This window comes from Perognathus longimembris, chromosome 4 (genome assembly GCF_023159225.1).
Source record: "Perognathus longimembris pacificus isolate PPM17 chromosome 4, ASM2315922v1, whole genome shotgun sequence".
Classification (NCBI taxonomy): Eukaryota; Metazoa; Chordata; class Mammalia; order Rodentia; family Heteromyidae; genus Perognathus; species Perognathus longimembris.
In genome coordinates this window covers 60,180,785-60,196,840 of record NC_063164.1, presented here as the reverse complement: position 1 = coordinate 60,196,840, position 16,056 = coordinate 60,180,785, and the positions used below count along the sequence as shown (strand labels likewise).

Here is a 16,056-nt window from a genome sequence, read left to right as displayed (position 1 = left end):
AAAGTTTTTGGCATCATTCTGGAATTGGCATAAAGCACTGAATTTTGAAGTGTTTAATATTTTTAGTAACTTGATATTTGTAACTTGTGGGTTCCTTTTTATGGAAAGTACCTTCTGTCTTCTCCCATAACATTCATAAAACCAGTGGGTAATCAAACCATCCATGCATGTAGCTTGTACTTGGTCATTTTAACTGCAAAACTACTCAGAACTTCAGAGACGGAACACTTTTTCTCATTATATCCCATTCAAGTAAATAACTGCAGAGGAAATAGCATACCACTTGATTTGTTTGTGAGATGTCACTTCAGATGCACACGTAGATTAGTGGAGCAGAATAGAGAACAGAAAAAAATCACCTCCCATTTTTCACACACAAAAAAGAAACAACAAAAATGGAAGAAGGAACTATGAATATTCAATAATATGAAAAGAATCAAGTAAGAAAATTGGCAAAATCTCAGTTGTTTTTCCAAACTGGAGTCACATAGGGCAAATAGCAGATAAAAAGATACCTAACTTAGTAATCTTTAAGAAAAGACAAATTAAAATAACGTGGTAATGGTACATGCCTACTACAATAGCTAAAAGTTACAAAGCTATTTAAACTATTTAAATTTAAATTCAGGTGAAAATATAGATAAACTAAATCTCTCATGCATTGCTAATACAAACATAAAATAGCACAGAACCATTCTGGAGAAGTTGTGCTGATCTAGTAATCGCAGGTATTGTTTTGGTTTTTGTTGCAGAGGGATGCATCTATCTGTGTGAATGTTCATAACATATTTGTAAAAACAAAACCTATGAACAATTTACATGACCTTACTAACCTTTTATACATTTATTCTTTTTTAATTTGAAACATTCTTATACTTATTGTTACTATAGAGTTGATATACAGAGGGGTTACAGATGCATGAATCAGGTAATGAGTACAATTCTTTTTTGAACCACGTCTCCCCTTCCCTTGCTCTCTCCCAGTTTTTTCTCCCATCCCCGCCCACAAGATGTACAGTTCATTTTTCATGTAGTACATTTATTCTTATAATAGAACATTCCTAAGCAGCAAAAAGGGAGAAACTATTGATTCATGCCACAAATTGAGTGGATCACAAAAGTATCATCCTTAGAGAAAGAAAAATTAGTTTAAAAATATTTCAAATTGCATTGTTCCATGTAGATAATGTTCTTAGACATAGAAGATTAACTTCTCATTGCCAGATGACAGGAACAGAATACAGATCGGAAATACAAAGATGTACACAAAAGATTTTCTTTGTGGTTGGGGAACAAAGATATATCATTTTTATTATTATTTTTAAGATTTATTTTGAATTTCAAAAGGCTGTACAAGGGAGTAACAATTTAACACGTTCATGTAAGTGTCTGCGGCTTCTTGCTCACAGATCAAGATTGATTAAACCCATAGATTAAAAAAAGGCATATAACAACATGGCTAAATTTTAAGAGCATTCTTAAAATTAAAATATTTTATTTTATAAGAGCCAAGATGAAATGATATGAAAGCCTAGTCATGTATTTCATCATCTTTATTCTAGCAAGAAGAGACATTTAACTATGAATTTCCTTATGGAAAGGGTTTGATCATGTTACATCAAGAAAGTTTTAAAAATGAAACTACATACAACTTACAAACAGTATTATTATATGCGTTATTTATACATTTATCTTCTTGATTAATTATGAAACTGTTTTTTAATTTTTTTATTGTCAAACTGATGTACAGAGAGGTTACAGTTTCATACGTTAGACATTGGATACATTTCTTGTACTGTTTGTTACCTCCTCCCTCAATCCCCCCTCCCCCCTCCTCCATCACCTCTCCCCCATGAGTTGTTCAGTTGGTTTACACCAAACAGTTTTGCAAGTATTGCTTTTGTAGTCGTTTGTCATTTTATCCTGTGTCTCTCGATTTTGGTATTCCCTTTCACTTTCCTAGTTCTAATACCAGTATACACTGTTTCCAATGTACTTAGATAAGATACAGTGATAGTGAAGGTACAACCACAGGAAAGGGATACAAGATGATCATCAACAATAGAAGCTATGGTTTCACATGGCATGTTGAAAGTAATTACAACAGTGATATAACAGTCGTTTCCATAACATGGAGTTCATTTCGCTTAGCATCATCTTACGTGCTCATAAGGGTCTGACAGGGGTAGGGAGGGCCTCAAAAACATTAAAAGGAACATTTACAAAATTGAATGGTTTTAGATATGGATGAAAATCAAATGTGATATCAGTTGTTTCTATATAGGCATAAGCTTAAATATTTGGACTGTAAATGATTGTATAAATTCAATCCAGTCAATTGTATTATTATAGGAAATGGGTGCTGACTCTGAGAACAACAAAATTCAAAACAAATTGATATTGAAACTTGCTTTGACCAGGTCACTGGCTATGTGGTCTTAGACAACTTTATTAATGTGCTGTATTCATCTCATCATTTTTTAAAAAAATGAATCCAAGGCTTTGTGAATGACAGCCAAGTACTTCAGCACTTGATCCATTCATTGCAGCCTATTGTCATTATTTCATTTTTGATTTTTGAGATAGAGTCTCACTCTGTTTGTCCCAGGTAACCTTGAACTTAAAATTCTACTGCCTCTGCCTTTCAAGTGGCTAAGACTACACATGTGCACCATTATACCTGGCTTTGTCTTATCTTTATACAGATAAGACAACTATTGCAGATAATTTGAGAAAACTTTCCTTTTGTCACATGGTACTTGGGCTGTTAAAGTACACAGAAAACCTAGGGTCTTTTTTTCCGTAAAAATTCTAAGCTAGTTTAATGCACTTTTTTAAACACTATTTAAGTTGCCAGTCAAGAAGTTGATGCACCAATGTGATGCTCTGATGAATTGGAGTCTCCCATTTGCTGAGCTGTCATGAAACTATTATCTTCCCAACCTCAGCCTCCTGAGCAGCTAGGATTACAAGTATGAGCCCTCAAACTTTTATACCTGGCTAAAATTAGGATTTTATTCTTATATGAATAACTAAAATTGGTGTCTGTATCAGTAAGACATAGAAGATTAACTTCTCATTGCCAGATGATAGGAACTGAATACAGATTGGAAATACAAAGATGTACACAAAAGATTTTCTTTGTGGTTGGGAAACAAAGATATATCCTTTTATTATTATTTTTAAGATTTATTTTGAATTTCAAAAGGCTGTACAAGGGGGTAACAATTTAACACATTCATGTAAGTGTCTGTGGCTTCTTGCTCACAGATCAAGATCGATTGAACCCATAGATTAAAAAAAAGGCATATAACAACATGGCTAAATTATGCAATAAGACTTTTAAATCTCAATGGCTTAAAACTTCAAAAGTGTATTTGTGGTTCATTTTAGATTTCCATCATGAATTGTTAGAGACTCTGCTAATCTATTCACTGTAGTCACGTGGAGACCCAGCATGCTATAGAAGATTACTTGTTAAGTACTGCTGGTTGCTGGGTCAGGGAAAAAGAGGGTCTCATCTTGACAATTAAATATTCCCTTTTGCGAATGATGCACATAATATCCCCTCTGAATTCACTGGGCAGAATGAGTCATAGTCATACAAACTCACCCAATTAAAAGAAAGCCTAGCAGTGATGAAACAGTAGAAGAACCAGTTCATGAGCAATACTAATGATCATCACATGATATATGAGGTATTATGACTCAATTAAGGGCTAAAAATCTGTTAAGAATTATTGATATGAAAAACTCCTGAGCCAGGTGTGGTGGTTCATGCCTGTAATCCTAGCACTTTGGAGGTGAAGGCATTGTGATCTGGAGTCCAGACTTGACTACACTGATACTGTCTCAACCAACAACAACAAAAACCACCACAAAACTACAAATCAAACCAAGAAAAGAAATAAAGTAAAAAATAGAGAAAAAGAGGAAGAAAAACTGCAAACAATATGTGCAGACAAAAATGCTTTAAAAATTGCTAACCTTCAAGAGATACTGTCAAGGACCTGGGACTGAAATGAAAATTATGCCCATCTCCATTTTCTCTATAGGCCTAAGTTTTTCCAAAGTCTGTTGACCTTTGGCAGATATAGCTAACTATTCCGTTTTGGTTTTGTTTCCATTTACTGGCCACTTTGAAGCTCCCGGAACACCAGAGCATTTTAACCCATTAATCACTTGTACAAATTATTTTGGTTAGTTACGTTGAGTTGATACATTTGATTCTCTAGTCATCTATTGGGGTTGAGTCATCTCATTATATAAACAGTAATGCAATATAGAGAATTTTTTGTGACACTGCTTGAAGAGAGGAAATGGGGCCCAAAATGACTAAGGATAGGAGGCATGAGGAAAATAGTGGGGAACGGGAGGAGGGAAATGCAATTTATGCTAGGGCTCATTGAAGAGGCTGGGATTAAACTGGTCTTCTGTTAGGATCAGAGAAAAAGTCTCTGAAAAAGAGAGTGGCTGGGTCCAGGGTAGTAACATCATTGGTTTCTCCTATTTATCATGATTACAAACATGATCTTAGTTATTGCTGGATATTCATTTCACTCATAGAAGGCAGTAGCCTTCTATTTGGCATCACAACATCATGATTCTTCTCCCATTCTCCATCTTTGGCATAACACCTAGGAAATGGAGTCCCTGTTCATTTCTTATAAATTCAGTTACTAGGAAGCATCTATTCTCATGAAATTTCTTCTAGGTAAACTTAATAGTATTTTCTCCTTCAAAATAGGCCCCAACCTATACTAGCCACCCTTTCTAAAATAAAAAATGGAAGTATTTCTTAGAACTAAAATATTCAGGTTTAGGAACTTCAAGTCAGTAAAATGAATATTTATTTTCTTGATTCAGTTACTATTGCTTTTCCGTAAAGAAATATGCTGTCTTTATTAGTTAAGCATCATTTTCATTCAAATATTTCTTCAGAGTTAGACAGATAAATACTAAAACCTCATGATGTTTGTTTTCAATAATCTTTCAAATTATATCAACAATGCTGGCTTAATGGAATCAAAAGAAAAGAAACAGGTAATTTATATTACTTTTTATTTACTTCACCAAGTCCCTAAAACTAAGATGCTACGAGTGTCTTTCTAATTCTACCTTTTGTTACTGTGATAAAAGATTGATCATCTGTAAGAGCATGCTGATGAGAATATTTCTTTGCACAGGTGGCTGAAGTTTGAAGAAGATGTGGAAGACGGAGGGGAAAGGTGGAGCAAGCCCTATGTGGCCACTCTGTCCCTGCACAGCCTGTTTGAGTTGAGGAGTTGCATTCTGAATGGAACTGTGCTGCTGGACATGCATGCCAACACACTGCAAGAAATTGCAGGTATGTCTTCTTTCCCCTTTGATTCTTATAGGTGCAGTTGATTTCTATTATTCACTTTCCCTAATAGTTCCACATGTGTGAGAGCTTTGCAAAATCTATTTTTATGATTAGTGTGTGGGGTCCAAAACTGTAATTTTTCTCCTACCCCTTCATTTACTAGGAAATAAGACTGAATTTCTTATTATTCTAGAGATAGAACCTAAGTATTCAGAACTCTTATCACTATGGCAGTTAGACTGATAGACTTAGAAAATTAAAGGAAAAAGTCTTTATAATTAGAATGTTTTTTTCAATATTCCAACATATGAAATAATGAATGACAAATTTCAATAAATGGAAAAATGGTTGTTTAGAAGGACATCATAAAGATATGTCCATTTACTTTAAAGTAAAACTTACCTTCCAGATGAATTCAGCTGATGCAGTTGGCATGTGTTTCATGACTTGATACTATGTTTATAATGGGTTAGAATACTATTATTACTATACATCACAAGTAATTGTATATATGCATTGTGCCACTACTACAGAAATAGTCAAAGAACTCCTTTGTTCTGAAGACAAGAAAGTTGTAAAACCAAAATGATACAAGGATACAGAAACAAATGCTATTAAAATTTTAATTATGTTTATATTAGTTTACAAGGGGAACATCACTGTGACAGTTTCACAAAGGCATAGAATGTCTAACCTCTAACCTTCTCCTTAGTGCTCCCCTCTTTCTCAGAACAGGTTCAACATGTTTCAAAGTTCATCAGTCATATTCATCTTCACTTTCTCCATTTGCTCCCCTCCCCATTGGTATTCACCAGGGAACAGAGCAGCTTTAAATTTCCCAGTGTGTGTGTGTGTGTGTGTGTGTGTGTGTGTGTGTGTGTGTGTGTGTGTGTATTAATTATACCAAGTGGTTTCACCTGATAGTGAAGGATGAATAATATTGAAGTACACTGTGTCTATCTAGGAGTATTACATAAGGAAGCTCACTAAACACTGTTGAACTGTAAGGAGTAGGGGAGGATGATGAAAGAACAATAGAGGGGGTTACTCTGATCAGAAATAAGTCTTGGTAGAGGAGAAATGAAACATTAATAGAAAATTTAAAATGTAATAAAAGCAAAAGAATGAGGCTGATTTAAAAAGGCCTAATTTGGGAAAAATCTAAAGCATTTCTATATGGGGTTTATTTGTGAAAATAGAATGACTTAAAAGAGACCCTAGTACCTTAATTATATTATAGAAATGGGGAGAATAAACCCCATATGAGTGATTTTTTAAAGAGAAAAACATGTTTGTATTTTATTATTGTATTAGAAAAATGATATACCTAATTAAATCTTGAGAATAGTCCCATGAGGTAGGTGTAATTTCCTTTTTTTTTCAATGTAAAAAATAGAAACTTAAAAAAATTTCCATGACCCATATTTTCTCCAAGGACTTCTGCCTTTCAGCCCAGTGTTCTTCTGCTACACTGAAAGGACTGTCTGAAGAAAGAGATATCCTAAACTGGAAATTGTTCAAATGTTAATGATGTCTTATTCATTTTAAAAATTACTAAATTTGAGTAGGGAATGGTAGTGCATGCCTGTAATATTAGCAGTCAGGAGGCTGAGGCAAGAGGATCTGGAGTTTCAAGCCAGTGTGGCTTGTAAAACAAGACTGTCTCAAAAGCAACAGACAAACCAAAAAACATACATTGATTTTGTTTGTCTTTTGTGAATATGTTAATAAGGTCTTTCGTAAGTATTAAGGTTTGTCTTCTCTCACAATATTAAAACAAACTCCCCAAATGACAACAAAAAAAATCAACAAAAAACGTAAAAAGTATCCACAAACTGTCCCAATCCAGCAAAGATAAGCTTTGTCCCATTTCATATAAAGAAGCTACCCTTTGAAATAGATAATTATACCCTAAAAGACTGTATACAGTTAACTCTAGTATGAATTCCAGAAAAACACAGGCTATAGCCAAATCTAGCACTAAATCAGGACTTAAAGAAGATGGTTAGTGTAGAAATTAACCAAGTTCCTGAGAATTAAGGAATAGTACCTATCTACCTCATTATTTCAGTTGTATTGTAGTCTTGCTGATACACAGTAGACATATTTGCATTTTAATTAGGCAAGTTTTTCTTGTTATTTCTAGCTTATATGCTATTGTTATGCAATTGTGTATGTGTGTGCGCATGTGTGTGTGTGTGCGTGTGTTAACATGTGCATGCAAGCAAGATGATGCTAAAGCTTAAACTCAAGGCTTGGCTTTGTCTACACAAAGGTCGTGCTTTCTACCTGAGCCAATACCTCAGTTTCTCATTAACAGTATTTTAGATAGGATTTCCCCTTTTTTTATCGTGGGCACAGACCTTGATTCTCATACTTACAATTCCTGCATGGATGGGATGACAGGTGCACGCCATCAGGCCTGGCTTTGTTGTTGAGATTAGTTTTGTTAACATTTTCCCCCTTGCCTGATGGCCTTGAACCATAATCCTGAGATTCCCCCAATATTCATCTTCCAGGTAGCATGGATTACAGATGTAAATTACCAGGCCGAGATCACAGGGTACATATTTTTTAAAGAAGGTCATTTTTAAGGCTTTCCTTAGGAAATTGTTCCTATAAGAAATATTCTAGTAGTTTGACTGGCTGCTGTTCATTTTCTTAGTTAAGTTTTACTGTGTAAAAAATATGTTTCTTTAGCTATCCACCTTCATAAACTAAGCTCAACTCTGTAGAAGGTTAGCTGTATTAAATCTAATTTTTTCAAGCAAATTACATTCTCTAACTTTATTAAAATTATAGTGAAAGCTTGATAACCCCAAATAGCTTATTAGTATTCCTCTTTCTTTCTGACTCTAGAGTTCAAGTTGGATGCCCTGATTTTAGCGTAGGGAACCTTTTAAAATGCTACTCAGTAGTTATCACTAGTACAAGGCTAATATGCAGGAAAATACAATCATATATATTTGTGTTGATATTTTTTGCCTCAGATTTCTTTTCAATCATCAAGAAGAATTTCCCTCAGAGTAATATGATTTTTTTTTTTTTTTGCCAGTTCTGGGGCTTGAACTTAGGGCCTGAGCACTGTCCCTGGCTTCTTTTTGCTCAAGGCTAGCACTCTAGCTCTTAAGCCACAGCACCACTTCTGGCTTTTTCTATATATGTGGTGCTGGGGAATCGAACCCAGGGCTTCATGTATATGAGACAAGCACTCTACCACTAGGCCATATTCCCAGATAGTTTGGTATTTTTAAAAATGGTATTTATTTCTACCCTCATACCTCATTGAGCTATTTTTCTCTGTATATCTTCGAATGACTTTCTTGTTTACAACTGTTGCTATTTCCATGTTATGACAATTGACCTATATTATTGTTTGTAATAAATAAGCATGACTTACGTTTTAGGGACTTCTAACTGTAAATTATTTTAATGACAACTACTACTTTTTTATCAGAAAAACCTTGTAAAGTAGAAAGCAGTTTTAAAAACAGACAAACAGGAAGTAATATATTAAAAGTGACAATTGTAGAGACAGAAATAATTCTTTTTTATTAACCTAGAATCATAGTTTGTTTTTACTACAATGATGAACAATAAATAGATAATTTCTCTATGCGACTTATCGTTATATTTCTGTCAGACAGCTATAAACTAGGGATCTATATTAGCCACCAGTTTTAATTTTTATAGTTTAAGGATTCTCTATCCTTAGTACTTTGTGAATGCACAGGCTCTGAATCACTGATTTCCAGACGTCTCTTAGTATAGGAACCTGGCCTAGATATTGTTTTAGAGTGATGAAGGGTTTTTACATCAGTGTTCTGATGTGTTTATAACAAACTCAGATTATTCCTTAAAGAGATTTTGGTAGATTTAGTAACAGAAAATCCCATTTTATCTGGCAGGTCTGTAAGAATTTCTGTATAATTAAAGTAGGATTTTCTTTTGGATAAAGTTAATTTAAAAATATATCTATTTCCCAATGTTTCAGGGAACGCAATAAATCTGAACTTTATCCTTCAAAATATGACTTAACCTTTTCAAATCCAAAATTTTCCAGATATATTTTCTTGCTATGATTTATTCTTATAGGGAGATTAATTATTGGAAATGTTTTCTAATTATATTCATATACATTATAGAAAACTTTATGGTCTATGTTAATCTCTTTAAAATTCAGCATTATAAAGATTTAAAATGGAAATATTCTCTTTGCAGTGTGAATACTTTACCCTGATTCTGTCAATGAGATTTAGGAGGAAACTAAAACCAAGCTAAAGTTAGTGCCATGGACAAATTATCAATCATAGCTCTCAACTCATTAAAACAAATTTTTGTTGTTAAAAATAATTCATTAAAGGATAAATTCACACTTTGTTTCATTAAATGTGATCTGCAGACTAAGAGATATGGAAATAACCATATATTTTAAGACATGTTTATGATAATCTTTGGTCTGGAAAATAAGTTTTATACAGGAGTTTATGTTTTTGTTACTTATGCTGCAGTTATTGCTGTCAACCAAAATCTAGAATTTTAGAAACTTTATGCTCCCCATTTCTCACGTATCTTTTAGAGTTATAATAGTGTGTTTCCAAGTATGTATCTGATAATATTGAAGGAAACAGAGATTTAGAGTGTTTACAAAAACCTCATGGCCGCTAGGAGTTTGGGTAGTCAAGTTTGGTGACTATGCTATAATAATTACTTGATTAGGAAGAAAAATAGCTTTTCATTTTTGAGGGCTTTTTATTTAAATGTTTCTAGCTTTTCTAGAGCCTGTCCAGCATTAGTATACAGTGACCTATTTTTTCCTTTTCTTCTATTTCTTTTTTTTTAAATTGAGATCCTGGCATTGTGCTTTGGTGGACTTGACTGTATTAGTAAGGCATCATAGCCTGCTAAGATTACTGGACCTGATTATGGGCCCAAAGACATCATCGTCCATTATCCTTTCCTAATTTTCAGGCTATTCTGATATATTGTTCACTGGCAGAGGGAACAATGTAAGTTATTAGTGAAGCAGATTCAATTTAGTACTAAAATCTCACCCCAGAGTAAGAAGTATTTTTAAGCAAGATGATTAACCTTCCAGTTTACTAATACATTATTTGATGTAGTTATATCTCAGAAAAGTTGACTGTGTGTTTTTATGTGACTAATGAACAGAAGAATGGGTTTAAAAATATTCACATTCTCTTATGTAACTGTTTAAAATAACAACATTATCTCTGAAAAAAAGGAAGGTGTAAAATTATGTTATTTTTGGTATTATCAAGCCTGGAATGATTATGGCTTAATAGAAATTTAAAATGGTAAACTTGCACATGGTTTTTATATGATTAATTTTGGTTCTGATTAGAGTACTGAAGTGGAGCATTCTATCATAGTTTAGACACAGGGCTGATAGTGACGGCATTTGGGTGTTTTAATAACCAAATTCACAACTTCTACTATAAAATATAGTTGCACTTTTATGTACATTTTTGCACCTGAACAAACTTTCAATGTAATATCAGATATATTGATAATTTATCAGTTGCTTCATTTTAGACTAATTTGGGGATATTACTAGTGGTCTCAAAGAACTGAAATATAGATTTAAATATTCTACAGTAGCATACATTTTTAGAATTGAAAGGGATCTTTGGGATAATTATAGTGGCTGACTTCCAAACATTACACACACACACACACACACACACAAACACACACACACACACACACACTATGGCTGGCTCCCAAAAATTCATTTTTACCTCTTTCCATTATGAACAGAAAGTGAAGGAAAAAAGCATACCCATATGCTAAATATGGCCTGCTGCCTGGTTTTGTAGGGCTTTTAAGCTATGATGGTGATTGCATTTTACAGGGTTGAAAAAATAATAAAAAAATAATATTTTACAATGTGAGCATAATTTAAAATTAAAATTTTAGTGTCCTTAAAAAGTTTTACCAGAGCATTAGCATTCTCATTTGTGCAAATATCTTAGTTGTTTTTGTGCTATGTAGGCAGAGTTGGGTAGTTGTGACAAAGATTTAATCACAAGGACTAGAGTATGTATTATGTGGATCATTGCAGGTAAAGCTTATTTACCTCTGAATAGAGAGGACTAACTCCAGAGCAAAGGGAGTTCTTTATCCATGCAAGCCAGTTATGTGAACTTAATCTCCATTGCTAACAAGAGGTTCCAGATGGGTAGAGGTGTTTCACTTGGATTTAGGAGAATTTTCCTAAGAGATAGTAAAAAAAAAAAAAAAAAGCAGTGGATATGAATGAGGATGGATGTATTCTTCATTGCTCCTGGAAGCCATCTTCATCCTATCAGAACAATTAGCTTGAAGGTAAAGTGGTCTCCTAGAAAAAGAAAAAGGGAGAATAACAGAGAAACAGAATTACAATCAGCTGGACTGTGATTTTTCTGTTGGGTGAACCAATAAAACAAATGATTTCAGCAAGCCTGGTTTACTTTTTCTATTATCAATGATATCAACTTTGCATTAAAATATGAGTGAATTAAAATCACTACAAATTTCAATCTAAAGACCTTTTAGCCTAGTTAAAGGACATTACAAAGAAAAAAGCCTTCAGTTTTCTGATGACCTTAATATGACAACTTATCAGGGTTCTTATGGCCTTTCTTATGGAAACAACCTATGATATAGATGTTATTTCTATCTTCCAAATAAGATAACTGGATGTTTCAATTTTGCAAAATCACAAGAACGTTTAAGAACTTGTGTTAATGAACCAAGTTTGTCTCTTAGGCCATTTCTTTTTCACATTGCTTACATGGAGACCTTCTACTCACTAGAGTAGTAGAAGGAAGTTCACCAGAAATATCCGTCATGGCATAAATAGTACCTCCACACAAACAAACTTTCTGCCTTCTTCTGCAGACATGGTCCTTGACCAACAAGTGAGCTCAGGCCAGCTGAATGAAGATGTTCGCCACAGGGTCCATGAGGCTCTAATGAAGCAGCATCACCACCAGAATCAGAAAAAACTCACCAACAGGATTCCCATTGTTCGCTCCTTTGCTGATATTGGCAAGAAACAGTCAGAGCCAAATTCCATGGACAAAACTGGTAAATGTTTCTTTATTCTCTCCTTTATACATACTATAGGTTTCTGAAAAGCCAAAGTGCCCCTACATCTTTAAAACATTTTATTTAAAATTGTCTTATGGAAAGTCATATCGTAATTAGAATTGTTTCTGTTCATATGCATGTGCTGTATAGATACATGTAATCTTATCAAACATCAATTGTAGAAATTTTAACAAATAATTTGAATTTATTAAAAAGTGCATAATGGGGGCTGGGGATATAGCCTAGTGGCAAGAGTGCCTGCCTCGGATACACGAGGCCCTAGGTTCGATTCCCCAGCACCACATATACAGAAAACGGCCAGAAGCGGCGCTGTGGCTCAAGTGGCAGAGTGCTAGCCTTGAGCGGGAAGAAGCCAGGGACAGTGCTCAGGCCCTGAGTCCAAGGCCCAGGACTGGCCAAAAAAAAAAAAAAAAAAAAAAAAAAAGTGCATAATGGAATACAAAGAAACTTTAATAGAATTAATAGGTTAAAATGCAGAAAATATAAATATATCTCCTATCACACCTCCAAAAAGGTCTGTCCTTTAGCTTGGGAAAAGTAATGCAATGCTCTACTTATGTCTCAGCCAGTCTTTTGTATTCAAATGGTAATTATAACTATTAAGGGTAATAAAGATAGTGATTTAAAGCCAGGCCCTAGTGGCTCATGCTTATAATCCTAGCTACTCAGGAGTCTGAGATCTGAGGATACCTTAGCTTGGGTGGGAATGTGAGAACTGCATCTACAACAAACTCCCAAAACAACCAGAAATTGAGCTATGACTACATGCTAGTGTCTGCCTTGAGTGGGAAAAAGCAAAGCAAGAGGGTGGGGCCCCTTTACAGGAACAAATAAAGAAAAGATAATGTCTGCACTGCCCATTTTATTAGAAATAACTGCTGAAAATACCCATCAGTGTGGCTCTCCGTAGATTGAGCCTGGTTCCTCTTTACAGGTTCCTTGCTGTTCATGACTGTTTGCAAAGCAGTGTCTTCAATGTCTAAGTTCATTATCACTTACCTCACCTCTTATCTCCATATGTTCATGGGCTCACACAGGTGATCATTATTATTGTTCAGCAATCATGACTTTCTTTGACTTGTCCTTCAGACTATTAACCCTCTGATGATTTTTATTTTTGTCTTTGCATCCCTTTAACCTTTCATCACCTACCCTAAAGAAATTGCTTAGGAAACTCCTGTTGTTATCCATATTTGCCATGAGTCTCATGGAAGAAAATGAAATTTCCATGAAGATGATATGAATTTGTCCTTCTACCAGTTAAACGACTTTTCTCGTTCTAAATTTTCAAGGTTAATTAAAGCTATTTTCAAGTGCCATAGTAGAAAGATTGATTTCTACAAATAGACTGTGTACATGTCCTTTCCAAAAAAATTTAGAGATGACTTAAATTCAAATAAATGAAAATGAGTAATTTCTGAACTTTCTTTTGTATGGGAATTTTCACCATTCTTCATACTACTATATCATATATACACAAACAAATACCAAAAAAAAAAAGGTGACAGTGTTAGTGCAGTTGTCCTCAGAATACAGGAATACTGCTGAATAATAATGAATAATATTTTTCTAATGACAAAATTATTCTTGAAAAACTTATTTTAAAATATTTTTCAGTGACTAAATGTAGGTAACTTTATTATATAGGAGAATAATAATTATACATATTTAAAACTCAATGCAAATATTACCAAAAGAGTCCATTAGTGTATACATCAACTTGTATTTACAGATTGTACTGAACATTCTGAGGGTTACCTTATAATAAATCAAATCATATTTTAGATACATTCATATTCTAAATCAGAATTTGATTTAAAGTATGTGATGCATACTATTAGAAAATGAAGCTTTTATAATCTAAGAGATGTAAAATTAGTGACTTTATTATTGTTAAGATGCTGGTATTTGTCTTGGCAATGTTAAGAAAATCAGCTTAGACAATTGTTAATTTTGACTGGATGTATTTCTCCATGATTCTAAAAATCTCTTTAAAATATATGCATTGACTAATTTCCCAAGAATTGTAGCACATTTTGGAGACATGCTTTTGCTTTCATTTCTTGACTCTTACTGGAAATCAGACAAAAAAAAAATACTTCTATAAGAATGGTATGCATTTCTTCAAAGAGGCAATGATCTTGGATTATGAGCAAGCTAAAATTGTTACTTCAAATTAGGGATGTGTTTCCTATTTGAATTTTTGCTTCACTTTTTGAGGGAGAAGATTGCTTGGAATTTAATAGATGGACCATTTGTTGCAGGATTATGTAGACCTAAACTCACTGTTACTGATTTTAACTTCAGTTAAATATGTAAGGAGAGACAATTGAATTCTAGCCATAGAATTGTAACCGTGAATCACAAAGCTGTGCATATTAAGATTTTCTTTACGCTTACTTTTTGTCTTATTCAGGAAATGGCTTAGTTTTTCCAAAAGCTAGGAGCTGAGTGATTCTGTTACCATCTGTACAATCAGCCTTTATCTGAACACATACAAATCTTTGCAGGGCATACGTTAGGGTAATAAAAACTTGGAAACACTTATAATAAGATTCATATATCCAATTAAGTAGTGTTGTGTAGTATGCTGTCAGAAGTGGTTTTCTAAGCCTCGGCTTATAACACCTCCTTACGACTCTGTTTTGCTTCCTCACACACTCTACATAATTATGTGTGCTGAGAATTCTGAAAATATGTATAGACTTCACCAGTTTAGAAATAGATCTTCTACCCAGAAGTGAAGAAAAATGTGAAGGACCATTACTAGTAAGGTTCTCAATCTGCTTACGAACTCTAAAAACTGACAAACTCCAGATAAACAAACAAATTTAAATTCTTAGCCATAAATATCGATGTGATATTGCTTGCAAGCATGAACCAATGATTTAAGTCATTATGCAGCAGAACAGAGTGAGGAAAGAAGAGTTTGAAGCATCCAGAAAAGTAAAAATATGATTCTTATTTGAAAACAAGCTTCTCAGTAAATACACCACTCAAAAAGACTTTTCTTTCATGATTATAGAATAGGAGTTTAACAGATTGAGGATTTTCTAGATACTGAGGATTTTTCTAGACACTGAAAGAGAAAATATTTTCCTTTCAAATCTTAGAGGTAGAAATAGGTTCTCTCCTCTTGTTTAATGTGCTTTTGCTTAAGGTGTAAAGCAATTGAAATTAATGAAAAGAAGTTCAGCCTTAAAAGAAGGCACCCCCTCCCTTAATTGACTTGATCTCCAGTGTGATACCATGGGAATACACCCAAGGATCACACATCTACACACTGTGTGTCAAATGTGGATCTTCCACATTTTATAGATTAGACTAAAAAGATAAGTGTGCTTCCTTTCTCTCTCTTTCCCCTCCTACCCTCTCCACACTCCTTATTCATACCTTTTTTTAAAAAAAGCAATTTGTGATAATTTGTCAATCTCACCTCTAAATATACTTTTTTCCTTTTCCGTAAGCTTTTTCTTGGTATTCTGTGCATCTCTTCAGGACTAAGATGCAGGATGCTATGGGTTCACCATGCATTTTTTAAACCACCATGTTGTGTTTAACTTTCACTTTTCATTAAGCATCAAAACTGTGAGAAT

General features: G+C 33.9%; 1 protein-coding gene across 6 annotated transcripts in view; it reads left to right on the top strand.

Moving 5' to 3' along the window:
• Nucleotides 1-16,056, top strand: part of Slc4a10 (solute carrier family 4 member 10) — a 267,507-nt gene that overhangs the window by 162,520 nt on the left and 88,931 nt on the right. For all 6 annotated transcript variants that reach the window (XM_048345333.1, XM_048345335.1, XM_048345332.1 and 3 more), the window contains exons 5-6: nucleotides 5,187-5,347; nucleotides 12,248-12,436. In XM_048345333.1, the coding sequence (XP_048201290.1) occupies nucleotides 5,187-5,347; nucleotides 12,248-12,436 (350 nt within the window). The remainder of the gene's footprint in view (nucleotides 1-5,186; nucleotides 5,348-12,247; nucleotides 12,437-16,056) is intronic.